General features: G+C 44.3%; 1 protein-coding gene across 3 annotated transcripts in view; it reads right to left on the reverse strand.

Annotated features, from left to right (window-relative positions):
* The window catches only part of GLRA2 (glycine receptor alpha 2), a 322,491-nt gene that overhangs the window by 246,808 nt on the left and 56,461 nt on the right, over positions 1 to 19,222 (reverse strand). For all 3 annotated transcript variants that reach the window (XM_073668082.1, XM_073668081.1, XM_073668083.1), the window contains one exon: positions 10,272 to 10,354. In XM_073668082.1, the coding sequence (XP_073524183.1) occupies positions 10,272 to 10,354 (83 nt within the window). The remainder of the gene's footprint in view (positions 1 to 10,271; positions 10,355 to 19,222) is intronic.

The following is a 19,222-nucleotide window of genomic DNA, read 5'->3' on the forward strand; positions in this document are numbered from 1 at the left end:
AGTGTCAGGTTTTGTTTTTATTTCAAAATGTGCACGGCCGGCGATAATGTCACGCAAGGTGTGGGAAAGACTAAGTGCAACACGAAGAGAAGGGGGAAAAGGGGGCCCAGACTCTAGGGAAAAGGGGTAGTGGAGACCTCCTAGGCTGACCTATATCACCTTGTCTCCCCTAATGTCCATATATTGCCGCACAGGAACCTCGCCCTGTCTTTCCCTGGCATTTGGCCCTGGCTAGGGTAGGGAGGGGATGAGCGCTAGTCGACCCCCACTGACAACTAAAGACAACAAGGGGGAACAAACAAGGGAAGATAGCTTAGTTTTAGTCAACTTCAGAGAGATGAACACACGTCCTCTTAGCACCAGAGAGGAAGAAGTACTGCACTAGGTCCAAGCCTTCACAAGGGGTCATGTGAGTATTTCTGGCACTTCCCTCTAGCAAACAGCAGGTATTTATACACCCAGGCCAGTGTGTTAATTAGCAAGAGGAAGGTAGTCACTGGGTCCTAAAAAAACAGCTTCTAAGAAGGTGTCTGTAATGCCAAATAAAGAGATCTCCTGCAACCAACTGCAGGGTGACTGTCTGTCACTTCTGACACACCCGTGACAAATAACTTGCTGGACTGGGGTGCCAAGGGCCCACCAGTAACCAACTCCAGGGCACAAATTTTCAGCTTTATGCAAATGTGATAATATCCTCAATCATAAATTTATATAACAATGAACTGGGCAGATTGTTAAATGAATAAGAAGCTGTCATTGTCTGTGCAAGTATATTGTGTCAAGTACTACTCATAAGAGGATGAACCACTCTAGCATAGGGGCTCACCGGAGGATTCTCCTCTTCTCCTGTGGGTCAGTCCAAGCCTGGTTGTGGCAGATGTGATTGCATAGTTCCCAACCATCCCGGTTTCCACAGGACTGTCCCACTTTGAGGGCTCAGTTCCACATCCCAACACAGCTCATCTGTTCTCCCAGCTGTGGAGGGTGGTGCGGCGGGTTGTGGCGGTGGAGCAGTGGGCACACGCAGTAGCTGGCAGCTGCAGCTACCACGTGTGCCCTCTGCTAAAGGAAATGAATGGGCATGGAGAGGAGTGAATATTCATTCCCTTTAGTAGTGGGCACAGAGGATAGCAGAGCCGGTGCTGGAGCTGCGACAGTGCTGAAAGTGCCCGCTATTAAGGAGAATGACTATTCACTCCTCTACACTTCCATGGGCCTGGAGAGGAGTGAATATTCATTCTCTTTAGTAGCGGACACAGAGGATCATGGAGCCGCAGCAGGAACACGGCCGCTGCTGTGTGCGCTAGTAAGGAGAATGACTATTCACTCCTCTCTACTCACATAGTTCCAGCGTGGAGAGGAGTGAATATCCCCGCAGCTCACGTCGGCATCTGAGGGTGCATGGCAGTGATGTAATGCGCTGCTCAGATGCTGAGATCAGCAACTGACAGACAGGACGCAGCGCTAGAGCAGAGGGGAGAAAGGAAGGTGAGTAGAAGTGTTTATTTTTTTTCATATGTGCTGTGATGGGGGGCCATATATACCAGGATTGGGTCTGAGGGGGCCATGCATACCAGGATTGGGTCTGAGGGAGCCATGCATGCCAGGATTGGGGATGAGGGGGCCATGCATACCAGGATTGGGGGATGAGGGGGCCATGCATATCAGGATTGGGGATGAGGGGGCCATGCATACAGGATTGGGGATGAGGGGGCCATGCATACCAGGATTGGGGATGAGGGAGCCATGCATACCAGGATTGGGGATGAGGGAGCCATTCATACCAGGATTGGGGATGAGGGGGCCTTGCATACCAGGAATGGGGATGAGGGCCGCCTGCTGAATGCCCCTCATTACCAGCGCCCCTCTGACAACTCCACCTGCCACGGAACAAAGAAATGTTAAATGGACATGGATTGGGGTGTGGCCAAAATTTGCTGCATGATCTGTCCCTCTTTCTCTTCTTCAAAAGTTGGGAGGTATGTGATTGTGCTGAATCTACAGTATTAGCCTCTAAACAATCAAAGACTATTCTTGGGCTTGTCTGGTCTACAAATAGACAAAGGTCCTGGTTTTCTCAGTCATCCATGCCATCCATTAAAGCGTTTTTTTCCTTTACTGGTGGCACTGGAAACAGCCAGGAGAGTCTGAGCTATGCTGTTTCTGCAACTGGAGGTTATTTTATGGAGAATGCAACTACAGTATGTAGTGAAACAAACATTTCCTCCTTTTTTTACGCTGACCCTCTGCAGTTAGTGTGCCACCGCTTGTCTACCACCCTGGGCCAGAAGTGGTGACGGTCTAATCCCTCTAATTATTCTACCTCTACAAATGTTCCAGTGATCCAGTAATATTCAGAAATGATTGCACATGTAGAGATGTGATCGCTCCTCCAAAGGAGAAGTGACGGTCAAATTGTCCCCCTTACTGCTCAGATCAGGAGGTGCGGAGCCAGATATTTTGTATACAGGATCACAGTTCATTTCCAAAACCAGACAAGTTTTTGTAAATGTTTAATGTGCTGCAGATAATTCTTAAAATCCATTCATAAACTTCAATCACCAAATTGCAACATGGCGAAGAGCAGAGAAATGAATGATAAAAATGCTGGCTTTTCGTATACATTCATAGAAGGTGACATTTGAGGTTTTTTCGAGACTTCATCCCGTGTGATGAAATGTTTTTTATATACACAATAATGATTATACTGGAGAAAGAAGACTATGTTTATGACTATTGCGTAAAAGTTATTTATTAATTCCAAAATTTCTTAACTTCGCCATTACATTTTTGGCCTGGTTGTCATGACAACAGTGATCAGAATGGATACACATACTTGTTCAAACTCTGATTCACCGGCTCATACACTTTATTCTCTTTAGAAATACATTTCATTAGATCTTTTAGTACACCTACATGTTAAATTGAGTGTGGACAGCGGAGAGCTTCTCCTGCACGCTAGATGCTACTGTTGGCATGTAAGCATCATCTTCCAGTTTGGTCATCATGCCAACCGTGCCACAAATCAGGAGCAATTCTCTACATGACTGATGACAGGTCGGATGGGAGATAGACTATGTATGTCTGTTTAACCCGTTCACGACCGATGATGTATATTTACGTCATCGGTAGTGTTGAGTGAGTATGTTCTGTTAACCCCTTCGCCGAGTACGCTCGGGCCGAGCACCGAGTATTTACAGCTGCTCGGTGATATGCTTGAATCACTCCCGTGTGCATTATTTGCGACTGTTTGACAGTTTTATTACATGGGAGGAATGTCTATTTCTTACACATTCCTCCCATGTAATAAAGCTGTCAAACAGTTGCAAATCATGCACACGGGAGCGATTTAACCTTATCACCGAGCAGCTATAAATACTCGGAGCTCGGCCCGAGTGTACTCGGACAGAACATACTCGCTCAACACTAGTCATTGGCTGTGTCACTGTCTTTGATGCGGGCTCACACGCTGAGCCTTCATCATTCCCTGCACTTGATGGCTAATTTTATCATCCATCAAGTGCCTCTAACAATCGAGGGTGGAGCCAAGATTCACCCGCGGCTGTTAACCAGTAAATGCCACTGTCAATCACTGAGAACAAAATTCAACACGTGCAGACAGGAAGCTCGTCATTGATCCCGCCCATTGGCTTGCCCGTCATTTGATCACTGGGCGCTGATGGGTTCTCATGACAGCTGAGGATCTGCTTGTCATCACGATCCTCCAGTGAATGCTGGCCCAGGGCTGAAGTTCATGGAAAATCATGATTTTTGCTATACATAGCAGAGCTGAAGCAAAATCTAAAAACAGCCCAGGGGTGAAGGGGTTAAACTCACAATCTGATTTTTGAGTCAAGATAGTTTTATACACTTATGCCAAAGGGCTCATACGATCTAGGTCTGATCACAGATGGCAATGCTGTCATGCTCAGGTTAGAGACCTGAGGCTAGTCCGTGCATTGCGGTCCATGTTTGGATCGAGTTATGCAGATATGTCTGCATGGGCCCCAAGTCCAACAGAGCCAGATATGTGGAGCCTAAAATCCTTATATTTTCCATTAACACTGTGTTGTAAGATACTCAGAGGGGTTTTCCAGGATTAGAAAAACATGGCTATTTTCGCCCCCCAAAAAATGTGATACTCCTTTCCTTTCAATTTGAAGTGACTGTGACTGAACGGCAATAAAACTTATAGCCAGTAGACAGGGATGGAACTGTTTTTGGAAGGAAGCAGCCATGTTTTTGTAACCATAGACAACCACTTTAGCTAGCTGCACTCAGTGTCATCGTAGTGTTCCCTGTCTCATGTATAAAGTGTAACTTTCTTTTGAGGAGAACTTGCAGCAGAATGTCTTTGCCTGCCTTTAGCTCCTCCTCGTCTTTTCATAGAACTTTAACGACTTCGCGCCAGAGCCTGTTTTTGACTTCGCGACCGGGCCAATTTTTTCAATTCTGACCACTGTCAATTTATGAAGTAATTACTCTGGAACGCTTCAACGGATTCCCCTGATTCTGAGACTGTTTTTTCGTGACATATTGTACTTCATGACAGTGGTAAAATTTCTTCGATATCACATGCGTTTATTTGTTAAAAAATCGGAACATGTCTACTTTCCATCAGCACAATTTTGTAACAAAATTTTTTTTGTTAGGAAGCTATAAGGGTTAAAAGTTGACCAGCGATTTCTCATTTTTCCAACAAAATTTACAAAAACATTTTTTTAGGGACCACATCTTATTTGAAGTGACTTTGAGGGGCCTTTATCACAGAAAATACCCAAAAGTGACACCATTCTAAAAACTGCACCCCTCAAGGTGCTCAAAACCACATTCAAGAAGTTTATTAACCCTTCAGGTGTTTCACGGGAATTTTTGGAATGTGGAAGAAAACAATGAACATTTAACTTTTTTTCACAAAAATGTTACTTTAGACCCATTTTTTTTATTTTCACAAGGGTAACAGGAAAAAATGGAATACAGAGTTTGTAGTGCAATTTCTCATGAGCGCGCTGATACCCCATATGTGAGGGAAAACCACTGTTTGGGTGCACTGCAGAGTTCGGAAGGGAAGGAGAGCCATTAGACTTTTTGAATGTAAAATTTGTTTGAATAATTAGCAGACGCCATGTTGCGTTTGGAGAGCTCCTGGTGTGCCTAACCAGTGGAAACCCCCCACAAGTGACACCATTTTGGAAACTAGACCCCTTAGGGAACTTATCTAGATATGTGGTGAGCACCTTGAACCCCAAGGTGCTTCACAGAAGTTTATAATAATCAGCTGTAAAAATAAAATTTTCACATTTTTCCCACAAAAACGTTTTTTCATCCCTAATTTTGCATTATCATAAGGGTAATAGGATAAATTGCACCATGAAATTTGTTGTGCAATTTCTCCTGAACACGCCGAGACCCCATATGTGGGGGAAAACCACTGTTTGGGCGCACGGGAGGGTTTGGAAGAGAAGGAGCGCCATTTGACTTTTTGAATGTAAAATTTGCTTGAATAATTAGCGGACGCAATGTTGCATTTGGGGAGCCCCTGATGTGCCTAACCAGTAGAAACCCCCCACAAGTGACACCATTTTGGAAACTAGACCCCTTAGGGAACTTATCTAGATGTGTGGTGAGCACCTTGCACTCCCAGGTGCTTCACAGAAGTTTATAATATTGAGCCGTAAAAATAAAATTTTCACATTTTTCCCACAAAAAATGTTTTTCATTCCCTAATTTTGCATTATCATAAGGATAACAGGAGAAATTGCACCATGAAATTTGTTGTGCAATTTCTCCTGAGTACGCCGATACCCCATGTGTGGGGGAAAACCACTGCTTTGGTGTACGGCAGGGTTCGGAAGAGAAAGGAGCGCTATGTTGGCTGGGATAGGTTGCAGACACCATGTCACATTTGAAGAGTCGCTGACATGCCAAAACAGCAGAAACCCCCACAAGTGACCCCATTTTGTAAACTACACCTCTCAAGGTATTCATCTAGGGAAGTAGTGAGTATTTTTTAATTTTTAAATTTATACCATTGGGCAGTGAAGAAAACAAATTATATTTTTACCACAAAAAAATGTTTACCCTCAGATTTTACATTTTCACACAGGGCAATGGGTAAAAATGGTGCCGAAATGTGTCACACAATTTCTTCTAAACGTGGCAATACCCCATATGTGGCTGTATCGTACTGCTTAGCCATAAGGCGAGATCTGGGAGGGACGGAGTGCTATTTGACAATTGGAGAACAAATTTTTGTAGAATAGGCATTTGGATTTGGGAGCACAAAATTTTCTGAATTTCTTTTGGGGGGCAAGGGCCATTTCACTTTTCCAGAGCCTTTCTGCTACCAGTAACTTGGAATATTTTTAACAGATGATGGACCTGAGTGGGGACTAGCTTTTTTTGAGGACCGAGTTGAAGCTTTTATTGGGAACATTTTACGTAACATTTATCCGGCGCTCTAGGCTGAGCACTTACATCGGGGTTTCCAACGAAATTTCCAAGTGATGTAATTCAGATGAAACCCCTGCGGGATCCATTCACTGTAATGAGGCAGCAGAGTTACTCTGGACTCCGTCTGGCCTCTGTTTAGTTGTGTCCTTTTTTTCAGAAGTGCACAAAACTGTGGCCAACCGCACTTTTATGCACGCCTAAAAAACTGACACCGTGGGATCACAGGCCAGACGGCATCCACAGTGGCCTATATCTGCCTCATTACAGGGAATCTTCCGTCATGGGTTCCGTCTGAATCACTTATTTCAGAGATTTACACGGAAACTCTGGTGTAAGTGCTCAGCGCAGAGCGCAGGATAAATGTGAGCAGAGCCTTACTGTGATCTTTGGGAGACATAATAAACAAATCAGTAGCAGGTGAAGAATTGGTTTTATTTATTTTTTACGCCGTTCCTCGTGCGGTATAAGTGATGAGATTACTTTATTCTTCGGGTCGGTACGATTACAGAGATACCAGATTTATATCGGGTTTTTATGATTGACAGCTGTCACACACTAAGAGACGCTTTTTTTTGCAAAATCTAGCTTTTGCATCGCCATATTTTGAGAGCTATAATTTTTCCATATTTCGGCCGACAGTCATGTGACGGCTTGTTTTTTGCGGGACGAGTTGACATTTTTATTGGTACCATTTTTTGGTACGTGACATTTTTTGATCGCTTTCTATTCCGTTTTTTGGGAGGTAAAATGAACAAAAACCAACAATTCAGGAATTGTTTTTTGAGGTTTTTTTTTATGCCGTTCTGCGTGTGGTAAAAGTGATAAGACAGCGTTATTCTTCGGGTCAGTACGTTTATAGCGATACTACACTTACTGTATATTTTTTTATGTTTTGGCGCTTTTACACAATAAAACAATTTTATAGAAAAAATATTTTTTTTGCATCTCTTTATTCTGAGAGCTATAACTTTTTTATTTTTCGGCTGATGGAACTGTATGGCAGCTTTTTTTTGCGGAACAAGATGACGTTTTCAGCGGTACCATTTTTATTTCCATTTTGCTTTTTGATCGCATTTTTTTCCACTTTTTGTTTGGCGATATGATGAAAAAGCATATTTTTTTGCTCCGTTTTTTATTTATTTTTATTACGGTGTGCACAGAAGGAGTTAATTAGTGTGACAGTTTGATAGATCGGGTTGTTTCGGACGCAGAAATACCAAATATGTGTACTTTTTTTGTTTTTGCATAAATATACGGATTTATTGGTTTAATATTTTATTTATTTATTTTTATTTATTTTGTGATTTATTTTTAACATTTTGAAAACATTTTTTTGACATTTTTTTACATTTTTACTTAGTCCCTGTATGGGACATTAATTTTTATTTTTGTAATCACTGATGTCATCCAATGTAATAGACATATATTGCATTGGATGAGATCTTTGCTGACAGTTTCACACTGTCTGTCTCCTGCTAGAGTTCAGCTGCAGGCTGAGCCTAGCAGGACACCATATATGGCAGATCTGGAGGCGGTCATGTGACCTCCAGCTGCCATGACAACGGAAGGTCCTGGAAGGCATCAGGGGGCCGGCGGAGAGGTAAGTTGACGACCCCCTCTCCTCTCACTATCTTCTATATGCCGCGATCACTATAGATCACAGCATATAGAAGATAGGAGAGGGTTAGCATCATTGGGACCTGATCCAATCAGGTCCCGATGATGTCCCCTGTCAGAGCTGTCGCTCTGCACTGGAACCGCAGCGCTTGCAGGTCCGTGGGGGTCCTGAGGGCTGTGGGACCACCCACCGTTTTTAAACGGCGGCGCTGCACAGAGCCCAGGCGGCGCCGACGTTTATCTACAGTGGGCGGTCCTGAACCAGTTAAAAGCACCAACTTCCATCTCCAATATATCTTCATTGAATACAGATGTTACAGATTTTACCCATTAATTGTGAGTAAAGGATCAATCCAGGATGAAAAAGAAGCAGATTTTTCTTATATTACAAAGTTGCTTATTTTCATATGTACTATTGAGTCAATTGTTTTGTTAACCCTTTAGGAGTGGATTCATACATGGTACATTTTTCCATCATGAAACTGACAGTAGCAAATCCATTGCAAAACATGTTTATGTTTCATGTGGATTCTAATGCTAATTGGCCATGGATTTGCTAATGATTTCACCTTGTGCATTGTGCCTTTTGCACTTTGCCAAATGATGACATCAGCTCTTCTGTGTTGACACATCCAGCCTGGCTACAGCTCTATGATCAATTCAGACCATTTCAGATCAAAAGAGTAAACTGACCATCAACATGCAAAAACACAAGATACCCCTTGAATATTTATTAACAAGTAGTCTTGTTTAAAATTATCATATCGTTCCTTGTACGCTCCCATGCCAATCAATATGCACCTACAGTGGTATGAAAAAGTGTTTGCCTCCTTCCTGATTTCTTATTCTTTTGCATGTTTGTTACACTTAAAGGGAATCTGTCTCCCCCTGGGAGATATCAGACCTCTACTATGGTCATACAGGTGATAGAAAAGTAAATCTATACATACCTGTATGGCCCATAGTAGAGGTCTGATTGCAGAGAAATCTGGTTTTATAAAGTCTGATTTACAGAGGGTTGGCGTCCCCCTCCTATCTTCTTACTATTCCCCTAAATCGCCGCCTCTGTGCTAAATTACCATATTCCCCCCCTCCCCTGCACGTCACAGGGCCCTGTGACAGGCCCTGAGACGTGCCCTGCTCTGCCTCCCCTCCCGCGCATGCGCAAAGCATCACTCCCATGGAGCGTGCTTTGTTTCCCTCTGGCCCCGTTTGGCTGCGTACTGCCAGCGGAGCGGAAGTCTCAGTAACTCACCATCGCTTGCACAATACAAGGTTGCGGCTCAGTATGCAGCCAAATGGGGCTGGAGGGAAACAATGCGCGCTCCATGGGAGCGGCGCTTTGTGCATGCGTGGGAGGGGAGGCAGAGCAGGGCACGTCTCAGGGCCCGTCACAGGGCCCTGTGACGTTCAGGGGAGGGTGGGAATATGGTAATTTAGCACAGATGCGGCGATTTAGGGGAATAGTAAGCAGATAGGAGGACGCCAAGCCTCTGGAAAACAGACTTTATAAAACCAGATTTCTCTGCAATCAGACCTCCTCTATGGTCCATACAGGTAAGCATAGATTTACTTTTCTATCACCAGTATGCCCATAGTAGAGATCTGATATCGCCCAGGGGGTGACAGATTCCCTTTAAATGTTTCAGATCACAAAACAAATGTAAATATTAGACAAAGATAACACAAGTAATCACAAAATGCAGTTTTTAAATGAAGGTCTTTGTTATTAAGGGAAAAAGAAATCCAAACCTACAGGGCCCTGTGTAAAAAAGTGATTGCCTCCTCCCTTAAAACATAAATTAACTAACAGCTGCTCCAACACCCCAACCTATTTGTCTGCTTTCTCAAAATCATGTAAAGTTTAAGCCTACGAGGTCAGGGTCTTCCCCCTCTGTACTAGTCACTGTTAGTTAGTCACTTTTAGTTTATTCACTGTAATTTATATTTGTATGTGAACCCTTTGCACATGTACAGCACCATGGCATTAATGGTACTTTAAAAATTATCATAATAATAACAACAACTCATATTTCCAAAGATAGGGTTGAGTTTCATAATGGTTGCAAACAATTCAATTTATCTTTGTTTCTTCCTTCATCATCAACACATGTAGTATAATAATCATCATCAATCTTGTTTAATTGCAAAACTAATAGCAACTTAGAATTGCAACCTTAAATATCCATTACATTACTTACAGCTTTCCAACTGCATTGCACATGTCTGTACATCCATAGGAAAGTTCTTCAGATCCATTGGACAAGATAATGTTAATGTTAATCTGAAGGAAATAAATGAAATATACAAAAGATATTGTTAATCCAAGTCTTAATGTGTCTTGTCATTTTTTTTTTACTAATTGTCAAACATGTTTCATTCATTCTTATGCATTAAAATACCACCGATTTGTTAATTTTACAAGGGGGTACCCAAAAGAAACAAGAATTACTTATCTAAATTTATTTTATTCAAGATAACATCTTGAAAACATTAATCCCCTTGAAAATACTGTCCATTAGGTGATATGCACTTGTCCCAATGGTTTTTCCACTGTTGGAAACATTTTTTATATTCTTCTGAACTAATGCTGTTAAGTGCCTCCAGCTATTTTTTCTTAACTTATACTACGTCCTGAAAATGCTTTCCTTTTAGGTTTTTCTTCATTTTTGGGAATAAGAAGAAGTCGCAAGGGGCTAGCTCGGGCGAGTAAGGGGGTGACTCACAGGGGATGAATCTTGGTGTTACACATGTGATCCTGAAGCAAAGCAGCAGTCAAGCCAGCGGAAAACAGCTTCGCCGCCCCGACCAAAAAAAGCACGGCAAGTGAAATCAAATTTGAAGTCCATGATGGTTTGTTTTTTCGACATCAAAGGAGTCGTTCACGTTGAATTTGTTCCTAAGGGCACCACAGTGAACCAACATTACTACCTGCAAGTGCTGAAGCGATGGCGTGAGGCAGTGAGAAAAAAACAACCTAAATTCTGAAGATCGAGGGACTGACTGCTTCATCATGACAACGCGCCTGTCGACACAGAGTTGAAACTCAACCAGATTTGACAAAAAACGGCATGACAGTCGTTTCTCACCCGACCTAGCCCCCTGCGGCTTACTCTTATTCCCAAGAATGAAGAAAAACTTAAAGGGAAAGCGTTTCAAGACGAAGAAGAGGTTAACTAAAAATAGCTAAAATATTTTGAATAGTGGAAAAACCATTGGGACAAGGGCATATCATCTAATGGACAGGATTGTGAAAGGGGATTGATGTTTCCAAGATGTTATCTTGAATAAATAAAAGTAAATAAGCAATTCTTGTTTTTTTGGGGTACCTCCTCGTATGTATCTGTTATGGTAGTTTATTGAGTAGGACATTTTTTTTTTCACTTACAGAGCTGTCTGTTGCTGTTTTAATAAAATCAGTGTTTTATCATCAGGAAATTATCACTACAGGACTAGGTGTCTCGTGCATCCTGATCTAACCCCGCCCCCAGCACGGATTGGCAGCTTTCTGTCAATATACAGCGTACACAGAAAGCTGCCAATCAGTGGTGTGGGTGGGGTTATACAGGTCAGAGAAAACTTGTATCAAAATTACAGCATGCAGCCCAGTAAGTGACATATCACTGGAATCAGGGTCTCAGCCCCTACATTATGCTGCTCTCAGATTACCCGGCGACAGATTTTTTTATAAGCTTGTGTAAACTTCAGGAACTGCATAGCCTGTTAGGTAAATAAATATTTATTTTCCTTTGCATTAAGTTTGTGGAAAGGGGTTGTAGTTTTCTAATTTCAATTTGAAAATATAGAAAATAAAATGTTTCTTTCTACTTCTATTCCAGTTTCGCCCATAGTTCCTGCCTAGAACCTAAAAATTAGTTGGAATAGTCTTTATGTAAGATTAGACCTTGGATTCACTTGTATTACATGCAAAACCAAAGTAGAGTATGGAGCTGAAAATACAGATGACTCGCTCTAACACGATCATCTAAATTATCCAGCGCTAAGGATTCCGAGTGATTAATGTAAATTTGCCTATGTGTTTCTGAATTTATGCTAAATAATATACATAATTTATAGACGTCTACAAAATGAATGTGCGCTCATACTCTGCCTTATTAAGAGAACATCTGTGTGAAATGATAGGACATGTACTGCAGACATGCTCTTTAACAAGATCAACTAATGAATCTGTAAATTGATGAAACAACACTTTGAGAACTTAGATACAAACATTTCCAGCTGCAATTAGTGCCTTGCTTTTTTCTGAAAACAAACATGTACTGTATTTAGTGACTTTATTAGACCGTCAGGTTGGGGGCTCATTGCCTGAGCAATCATCTATAGCATACATGGCCTGCAAGGTGGTTAAATTTGGCCCACGACACCAGAACCACCACCTCTATGTGGGGCCCATTACTCTTCATGAAGGACTATGTGGTGGCCATAATACTGTATTGAGGAATATGTGGGGCCCATTATTCTGTATGGAAGACTATGTGGGGCCCATTATTCTGTATGGAGGACTATGTGGGGGCCATTATTCTGTATGGAGGACTATGTGGGGCCATTATACTGTATGGAGGACTATGTGGGGGCCATTATTCTGTATGGAGGACTATGTGGGGCCCATTATTCTGTATGGAGGACTATGTGGAGCCCATTATTCTGTATGGAGGACTATGTGGGGCCCATTATTCTGTATGGAGGACTATGTGGGGCCCATTATTCTGTATTGAGGACTATGTGGGGCCCATTATTCTGTATGGAGGACAATGTGGGACCCATTATTCTGTATCGAGGACTATGTGGGGCCCATTATTTTGTATGGAGGACTATGTGGGGCCCATTATTCTGTATTGAGGTCTATGTGGGGCCATTATTCTGTATGGAGGACTATGTGGGGCCCATTATTCTGTATGGAGGACTATGTGAGGCCCATTATTCTGTATGGAGGACTATGTGAGGCCCATTATTCTGTATGGAGGACTATGTGAGGCCCATTATTCTTTATGGTGGACTATGTGGGGCCATTATTCTGTATACTGGTTGGCTCACTACTTTGTCCAAGTTTTTCATTTTGGCCCTCTGTGCGTTTGTTTGACATCCCTGATCTATGGAGACCATCAATTGATGAATTCCGGTGAATGCAGAGTGTTTTCTTTACCTTGGGCAAATATGCAGATCTCTGTATCTAAATACCATGGACAAGACCAAAGAATAACCTGGTATATGTGCAATGTAAGAGCAAGTTCACACTATGGCCATTTCACAGACAAATCCAAGAAAGAAAAAAACAAAATGAGCATATACCCTATAGTAAGTAAACAAGTAATCGAGTAATAGTATATGTAAATAGGGTATTTTGTAAACACTATTTTGATCAAAAATGCATAAAAGCTATTCCACCGCAACAAGGTGGCATAATCTTATGGAGACAATTTGATACACACAGTTTATTAGTAAAAATGCTCAATATTGATACTTTGTTGCAAACATTTTCAGTCTATTTGCTTAAAGGTATTGTCCACTTTGTTTTTATTTCAACAAATGTGTTGGGGACATGATTTTGAAGCACCTCCTAATATTTACTGTATATGTATTACAGGTTTTCCTACTAGTGATGAGTGAGAATGCCAGAAAATCATGCCCACAATACATTTGTTAAACTAAAGATAAAGTGTCTGACTGCTTTAAGGTGTAAGTAAAGTAGTTTAACATTTGCTTTTAGAAAAATCTGATTAATAATCCAGGGTGAGGTAACATGACTAGGGATGAGCGGATACGTGGAAGTTCGGGTTCTGGTACCCGACCCGAACTTTGGTCCAGCATGTTTCTACATATATAGGTAGTGGTATGGTTTTGTAAGCCCACAATACTTTATTTTTAGATATTCAAAGTGGCAGCAATGAGAAGTCTAGCATAGAAGGCATATGCAAATTTTGTTGGAAGTGCACTGTGGGTGTGTCAGTGCTCTGGGAATAAGCAGTGCAAGTCCATTGGTATTCCCCCAAGGCACTTCCAGCTTGATCGTATACCTCTGGCTTCTATTGTAGATTTCTCATGACTGGCACATCGGATACCTAGAAGTGTAATTTTTTTTTTTTAGAGGGAAACAGGCGCCTACAACAGCCATAGAACTACTTCCATATGTAAAAATGTGCTGACACGTTCCTTTAAGACACTAGTCACTATGAGGTATTGCAGCCTCTATATCACACTTGCAGAAATGGTCACGTCTCCAATGCTAGGATATCAGGACATGTACTGCACCTCCCTACTCTAAGTTCAACCCTACGGTCTCGATTCCCTTACAGGTCCTTTCACTATAGATGTTCTTGCATTCTAGACCAGCACCCTTAGGGTGGTCACTGCTTCCATTTTTTTTATTGTCACTGCCAACCCTTGGCTGCCACCTCCACCACACCTCTACGGCTTTGCACAATTACCATTTTTACCCAGCTCTGAATAACTCTTCCTGCAGACAATGCTAAGAACAGGAAACAGCCCCCTTTAAAAGAGTTCGTTATGAGTGTGATCACTCCCCATGTGAATAGGAACCAAAAGACCAATGAACAGTTCATACTCTAGAAAACATGGTGCCTGGGTGGATTCTCCCCATCATCATGTGCATGTGGGTACACCCATAAATATCCCAGTTTTGCCTGTGTCTTTAACAACAACAACCACATATACAATATGGTGTACATTTTTAAAAGAGACTGTACATCTCAAGCAAAGTCAACACAAACATGGCACATAATGCTTCCTGTGACATAGGATTACTATTGTGATGTGTTGGAGATGACTGGGAGCTTCTACATAGTTTCCTGGGTAAGCTGAGGTTGGAGTATCACTGGAGGGTGCCGATCTCACTGGTGAGCACAGCCATAAAAGAAGAAAGAAGGATTTGTTCTGGCACAACCATCCAGGTAAAGTAACAAAATTTTAAAATTTTATTAGAACAGTTTAAAAAAGGATAAAAGAAACTTGGAGTGTTTCTGGTGCAATAGTAGCGCCCTTAGTCACAGGATCTGACATGTGACATCCTATGACTAAGGGCGCTACTATCGCGTCAGAAACGCGTCAGCTTTCTTTTATCCTTTTTTAAACAGATGTAATAAAATTTTGTTTCTTTACCTGGATGATTGTGCCGGAACGAATCTTTCTGTCTTTTACTATTGCGATGTGTAACCAGAGCTATAAAGCAAATAATAATAAATAAAATATTTATTCCTATACAAATAAGCACTTCCGCCATAACTTTACTGAATACTCTAAAGATGTATTGATTCGTAATCTCTGGCACGTATTACAGAAGTCATAGCAGTGACTTAGCAGTCAAATAAGGCCACTTTGCAAAGTGGGCGAAGAACTCAACCAAAGTGGAGGGGCCCCTCCATAACTTACATCTGATCAGAAATGTTTGTGGCTAATGGATAAGACGTGCCACCAATATCCGACCAGCCAGAATAAAAAGTTTAATTAAAAAAGCGCTCTGCCCCTTTGTCTTTTGTTAGTTCCATTCATCTTTCTTGCTGTTTGATATAGCAATAGACGGGGGCGATAGCTGTTGGGTCCACACTGATTGGACACTGGTGGTGTGTCACCCTGGCCTGGATGCCACAAATATAATAAAGCTGTGTCTGAGAGCAAGGGGGAGGTTCTCTGGTCAGGGAAACATTAGCATGCAATACCTCCTGTCTCAGGCCAGTAGGGGGAGCAGGCTGCCTCTATAAAAGCTGGAACTGGGGGCAGGGTTAGGGAGAACTGGACGACCTGTCTCTGGATTGAGAGTTGTCCCAGAGCAGAGAGGGACAGTTGTATTGCACACTAAGAGGAAGTGTGGCAGTAGGAGAGCCACAAGCCAGGGACAAGAGGTGAAGTACGCCTGTCCTGACAGATAAAGAACCAAATCTACCAGACTTTGGTGTCTGAGGCTGTGAGGATTCCACGTCCTACAGCAGATAACCAGTCCGCAGGGGACTGTACGTTCCTTGGCCTAAGAAGCCCGGAGGCTCCGCCACAACAGAAGGGACCAGCAAAGCCGTACCAGGCCGGGAGCAGAAAGGAACCCACGTTGCAGGCCATACAGGCGAGAATACACGGAGAGCTCGGAAACGTGGGCTGTTACCCTATAAGGAGGAGATAGCCAGATGGAGAGCAGAGAGCACGGTAGGCCTACACCCTCACCCTGACCAGGGCCAATTTCCTGTTTGCTCTCAGACGTCCAGGCCCCCTCCTAGCCGGGCCTGTTTGTGGGTCAGTTCACCTGTTCTAGTAAAGACCCTGGACTGCAACCTGTTGTCTGTGTGCTCCTTGCTCCTCCAGCACTATCAGCACTGGGACTCTCACCACCATTACTCCCACCATCCACTACACTGCCCTGGGGCTGCACTCTTCCCGTGGGGAGTCACACCACCTCAGCTGCATACACCATCAGCCCCAGCGGTCTGCCCTGCAGCGGCGGTTCCTAATGACCGCAAATCCACGGGTGGTGTAGTCGGACGTTAACAACAGAACATAGCAGACTACCACTGGCCTGACCACTCTGAGCCACGGAACCGGGTTGCCACTACTACCCCCATCGTTCCCCTATTGCCCGGATCCGAGTGCCTCACGGCCCAGGGGGCGAGTCAGCTTTGGCGTAGTCGGCAGGATAGTAACCAACCCGCCACAAACGGGTATTGCGTGCCTGAAAAAGACTGTACACATACCTGAAGAAGAGGTTTCCAGCCATCCGGAGCCGTTTCCCGCCATTTTCAGCCGTCTCCCGCCATCTTCTGTCGGTTCCCTCCATCTTCAGTCGTTTTCCCGCCATCAGACGCCATCTTCAGGACGCCGCGTGGGAAGAAGAGGGGCGTGGACGTCAAAACCGCGCGAGACCTGAAGCTCCGCCCCACGCACCGACGCTGCGCAAGGTCCTGGAAGGGAGAGAGAGCGACGCTGACGTCACCAGGACGCGGCGCAAGGTCCTCATCCGGAGCAGCACCAGCGGAGCCGCGGCCTACAGAAGAGGATCGTCGGAAGGTAGGCCACGCTTAACAAGGGGGGAGGAAGATGTCGGACACGGAGGCGCCCACTACCACCAGCGCAGCTGCAGCAGCGGTGATGCCATTTTCCCTGCCTTACATCCCTGGAGCGGCCTGGCTGCCTAAGTATTCAGGGGAGCCCCATGCCCTAACTGACTTTAAGGAAAGGCTGTACAGTTTATTCCAAGTTTATCCCCTGACAGAGGAACAGAAGGTTAGCATACTGACAGGGCAGTTAACTGGCGCAGCCCAGCGGGAGGTAAAGTCATGGCCTGCTGAGGAGAAAAGAACTGTGAAGGGTATTCTAGCCCGGCTGCAGGGTACCTTTAACACACGTACCTCCGCTGAAATTAAAATGAGGTTCTATGGATGTAAGCAGCGGACACAGGACAGCATCAGAGACTACGCCCTAAATTTGCAGGAAGCCTTGAGAGCCATCCAACAAGCTGACCCTGGCAGCGTGCAGGATATGGATAAGCTACTAACAGAACAGTTTATAGAAGGTCTGCTGTCTAGTGCCCACAGGACCCAGCTGCGCCTCATGTTCTTTCAGAACCCTGATCTGACCTTTGCACAATTTAAGGACAGGGCCATAAGAGTGCTCCGTGAACCCGCAACAAGTGGTGCTATAAACCCCCGGCGCCCTGCTCTCACCTACCACCAGTATGTGGCGCCCTCCTCTATGGACTCTGTGGGGGCTGATGCACAGGCCCTGAACCAAGCCCCGTCGAAAGATCTGCATCACCAAGTCCAGGAGCTGACCAGGAGCGTCGCGGCGTTGACCAGGACCGTCCAGGCGTTGCAAGTGAACCCGTCAAGACCCATCGAGCTGGCTTCAAGTCCAGAGGATGTCCCATGGCGTCGACAGAGGAGGACCCCGTCGTTTCGAGGGAGGCCCACAGACCGCTACGCAGAGGATGGACAGCCCATTTGCCGTCGATGCAACCAGCCCAGACACATTTCCAGGTACTGTAATTTAAACGGGTCCAACCTGGGGCAGAGGGCCTACCCCCAGGCATAAGATCACCAGGCCCTTACAATTGGCGCAATAAGTACGTTGGGGGGCGCCCGGTTTTACCCATGGTGCTGGACGGTATCCCCATGAGCGCCTTGCTGGATACCGGGTCGCAAGTAACTACTATCCCTTATGTATTTTTTAAGCAGTATTGGACTGATGCTGATATAAGACGGTATCCAGACAGTAACTTGAGCATCACCAGTAATGGCTTACCCGTGCCGCAGATGGGGTTCAAGGAGATGACCATTAAAATTGGTAAAGTTGAACTACCGGCACAGGGAGTGATTATTGTGGGCACTGACCGTCGTGAAAGTCACCCTAAAATAACTGTGGGTACTAACGTGATTGAAAATTGTCTTTCAGAGGTAATTGTAATTCTACAACAGGTGGCAGTGAATGCTAGTTCCAGCCAACAGAGAGTCCTCAACAAAGAGATAAAAGCCCTGATGAGACGGCAGCAGGTAGAACTGTCTGATGGTGAGATCGGTAGCGTAAGAATGAGTGACCCATTCCCCATTTCCATGCCTACTAAAAGTGAAATGATGATCTGGTGTCGGACTGCAATCGGGTTGAGAGGTAGAGACTACCAAGCCATGGTAGAACCCGTGTACTCGGACAGCAGGCCCACCATTTTGACAGCCCGGGGGATGGTTGATGTCCGACATGGGAGGGTGCCCGTTTGCATTCTCAACATTGGGGAGAGAGAGGTACACTTACCCAGGTACGCTACACTTGCCAAACTGTTTGTTGTCGAACACAAAGCTATCAGGGCCGTGGAGCCTTTGCCTCCATCTCCACAGGCGGAGGGTAATGGCTCCCAGAAACAAAAGGAGGACTGGTGCCAGAAACTCCATGTGGGTGCTGACTCCACTCCCCTGCACCAAAAACAAGGAGTCTACCGGGTGGTACAGGAGTACAAGAGAGTCTTTAGTAAGCACTCACTAGACTTCGGCAGAGTAAAAGGGATAGAACACCACATCCCCACAGGGAGGCACCCACCAATAAAAGAGAGACACAGGCCTGTACCCCCTGCACATTATCAGAACGCCAAGGGTATGCTGCGGGAAATGAAAGAAGCTGGGGTCATTAGAGATAGCTGTAGCCC

The sequence above is a fragment of the Phyllobates terribilis genome, unplaced genomic scaffold, assembly GCF_046119375.1.
Source record: "Phyllobates terribilis strain yellow unplaced genomic scaffold, ASM4611937v1 Scaffold_2__4_contigs__length_985480577, whole genome shotgun sequence".
Lineage (NCBI taxonomy): Eukaryota > Metazoa > Chordata > Amphibia > Anura > Dendrobatidae > Phyllobates > Phyllobates terribilis.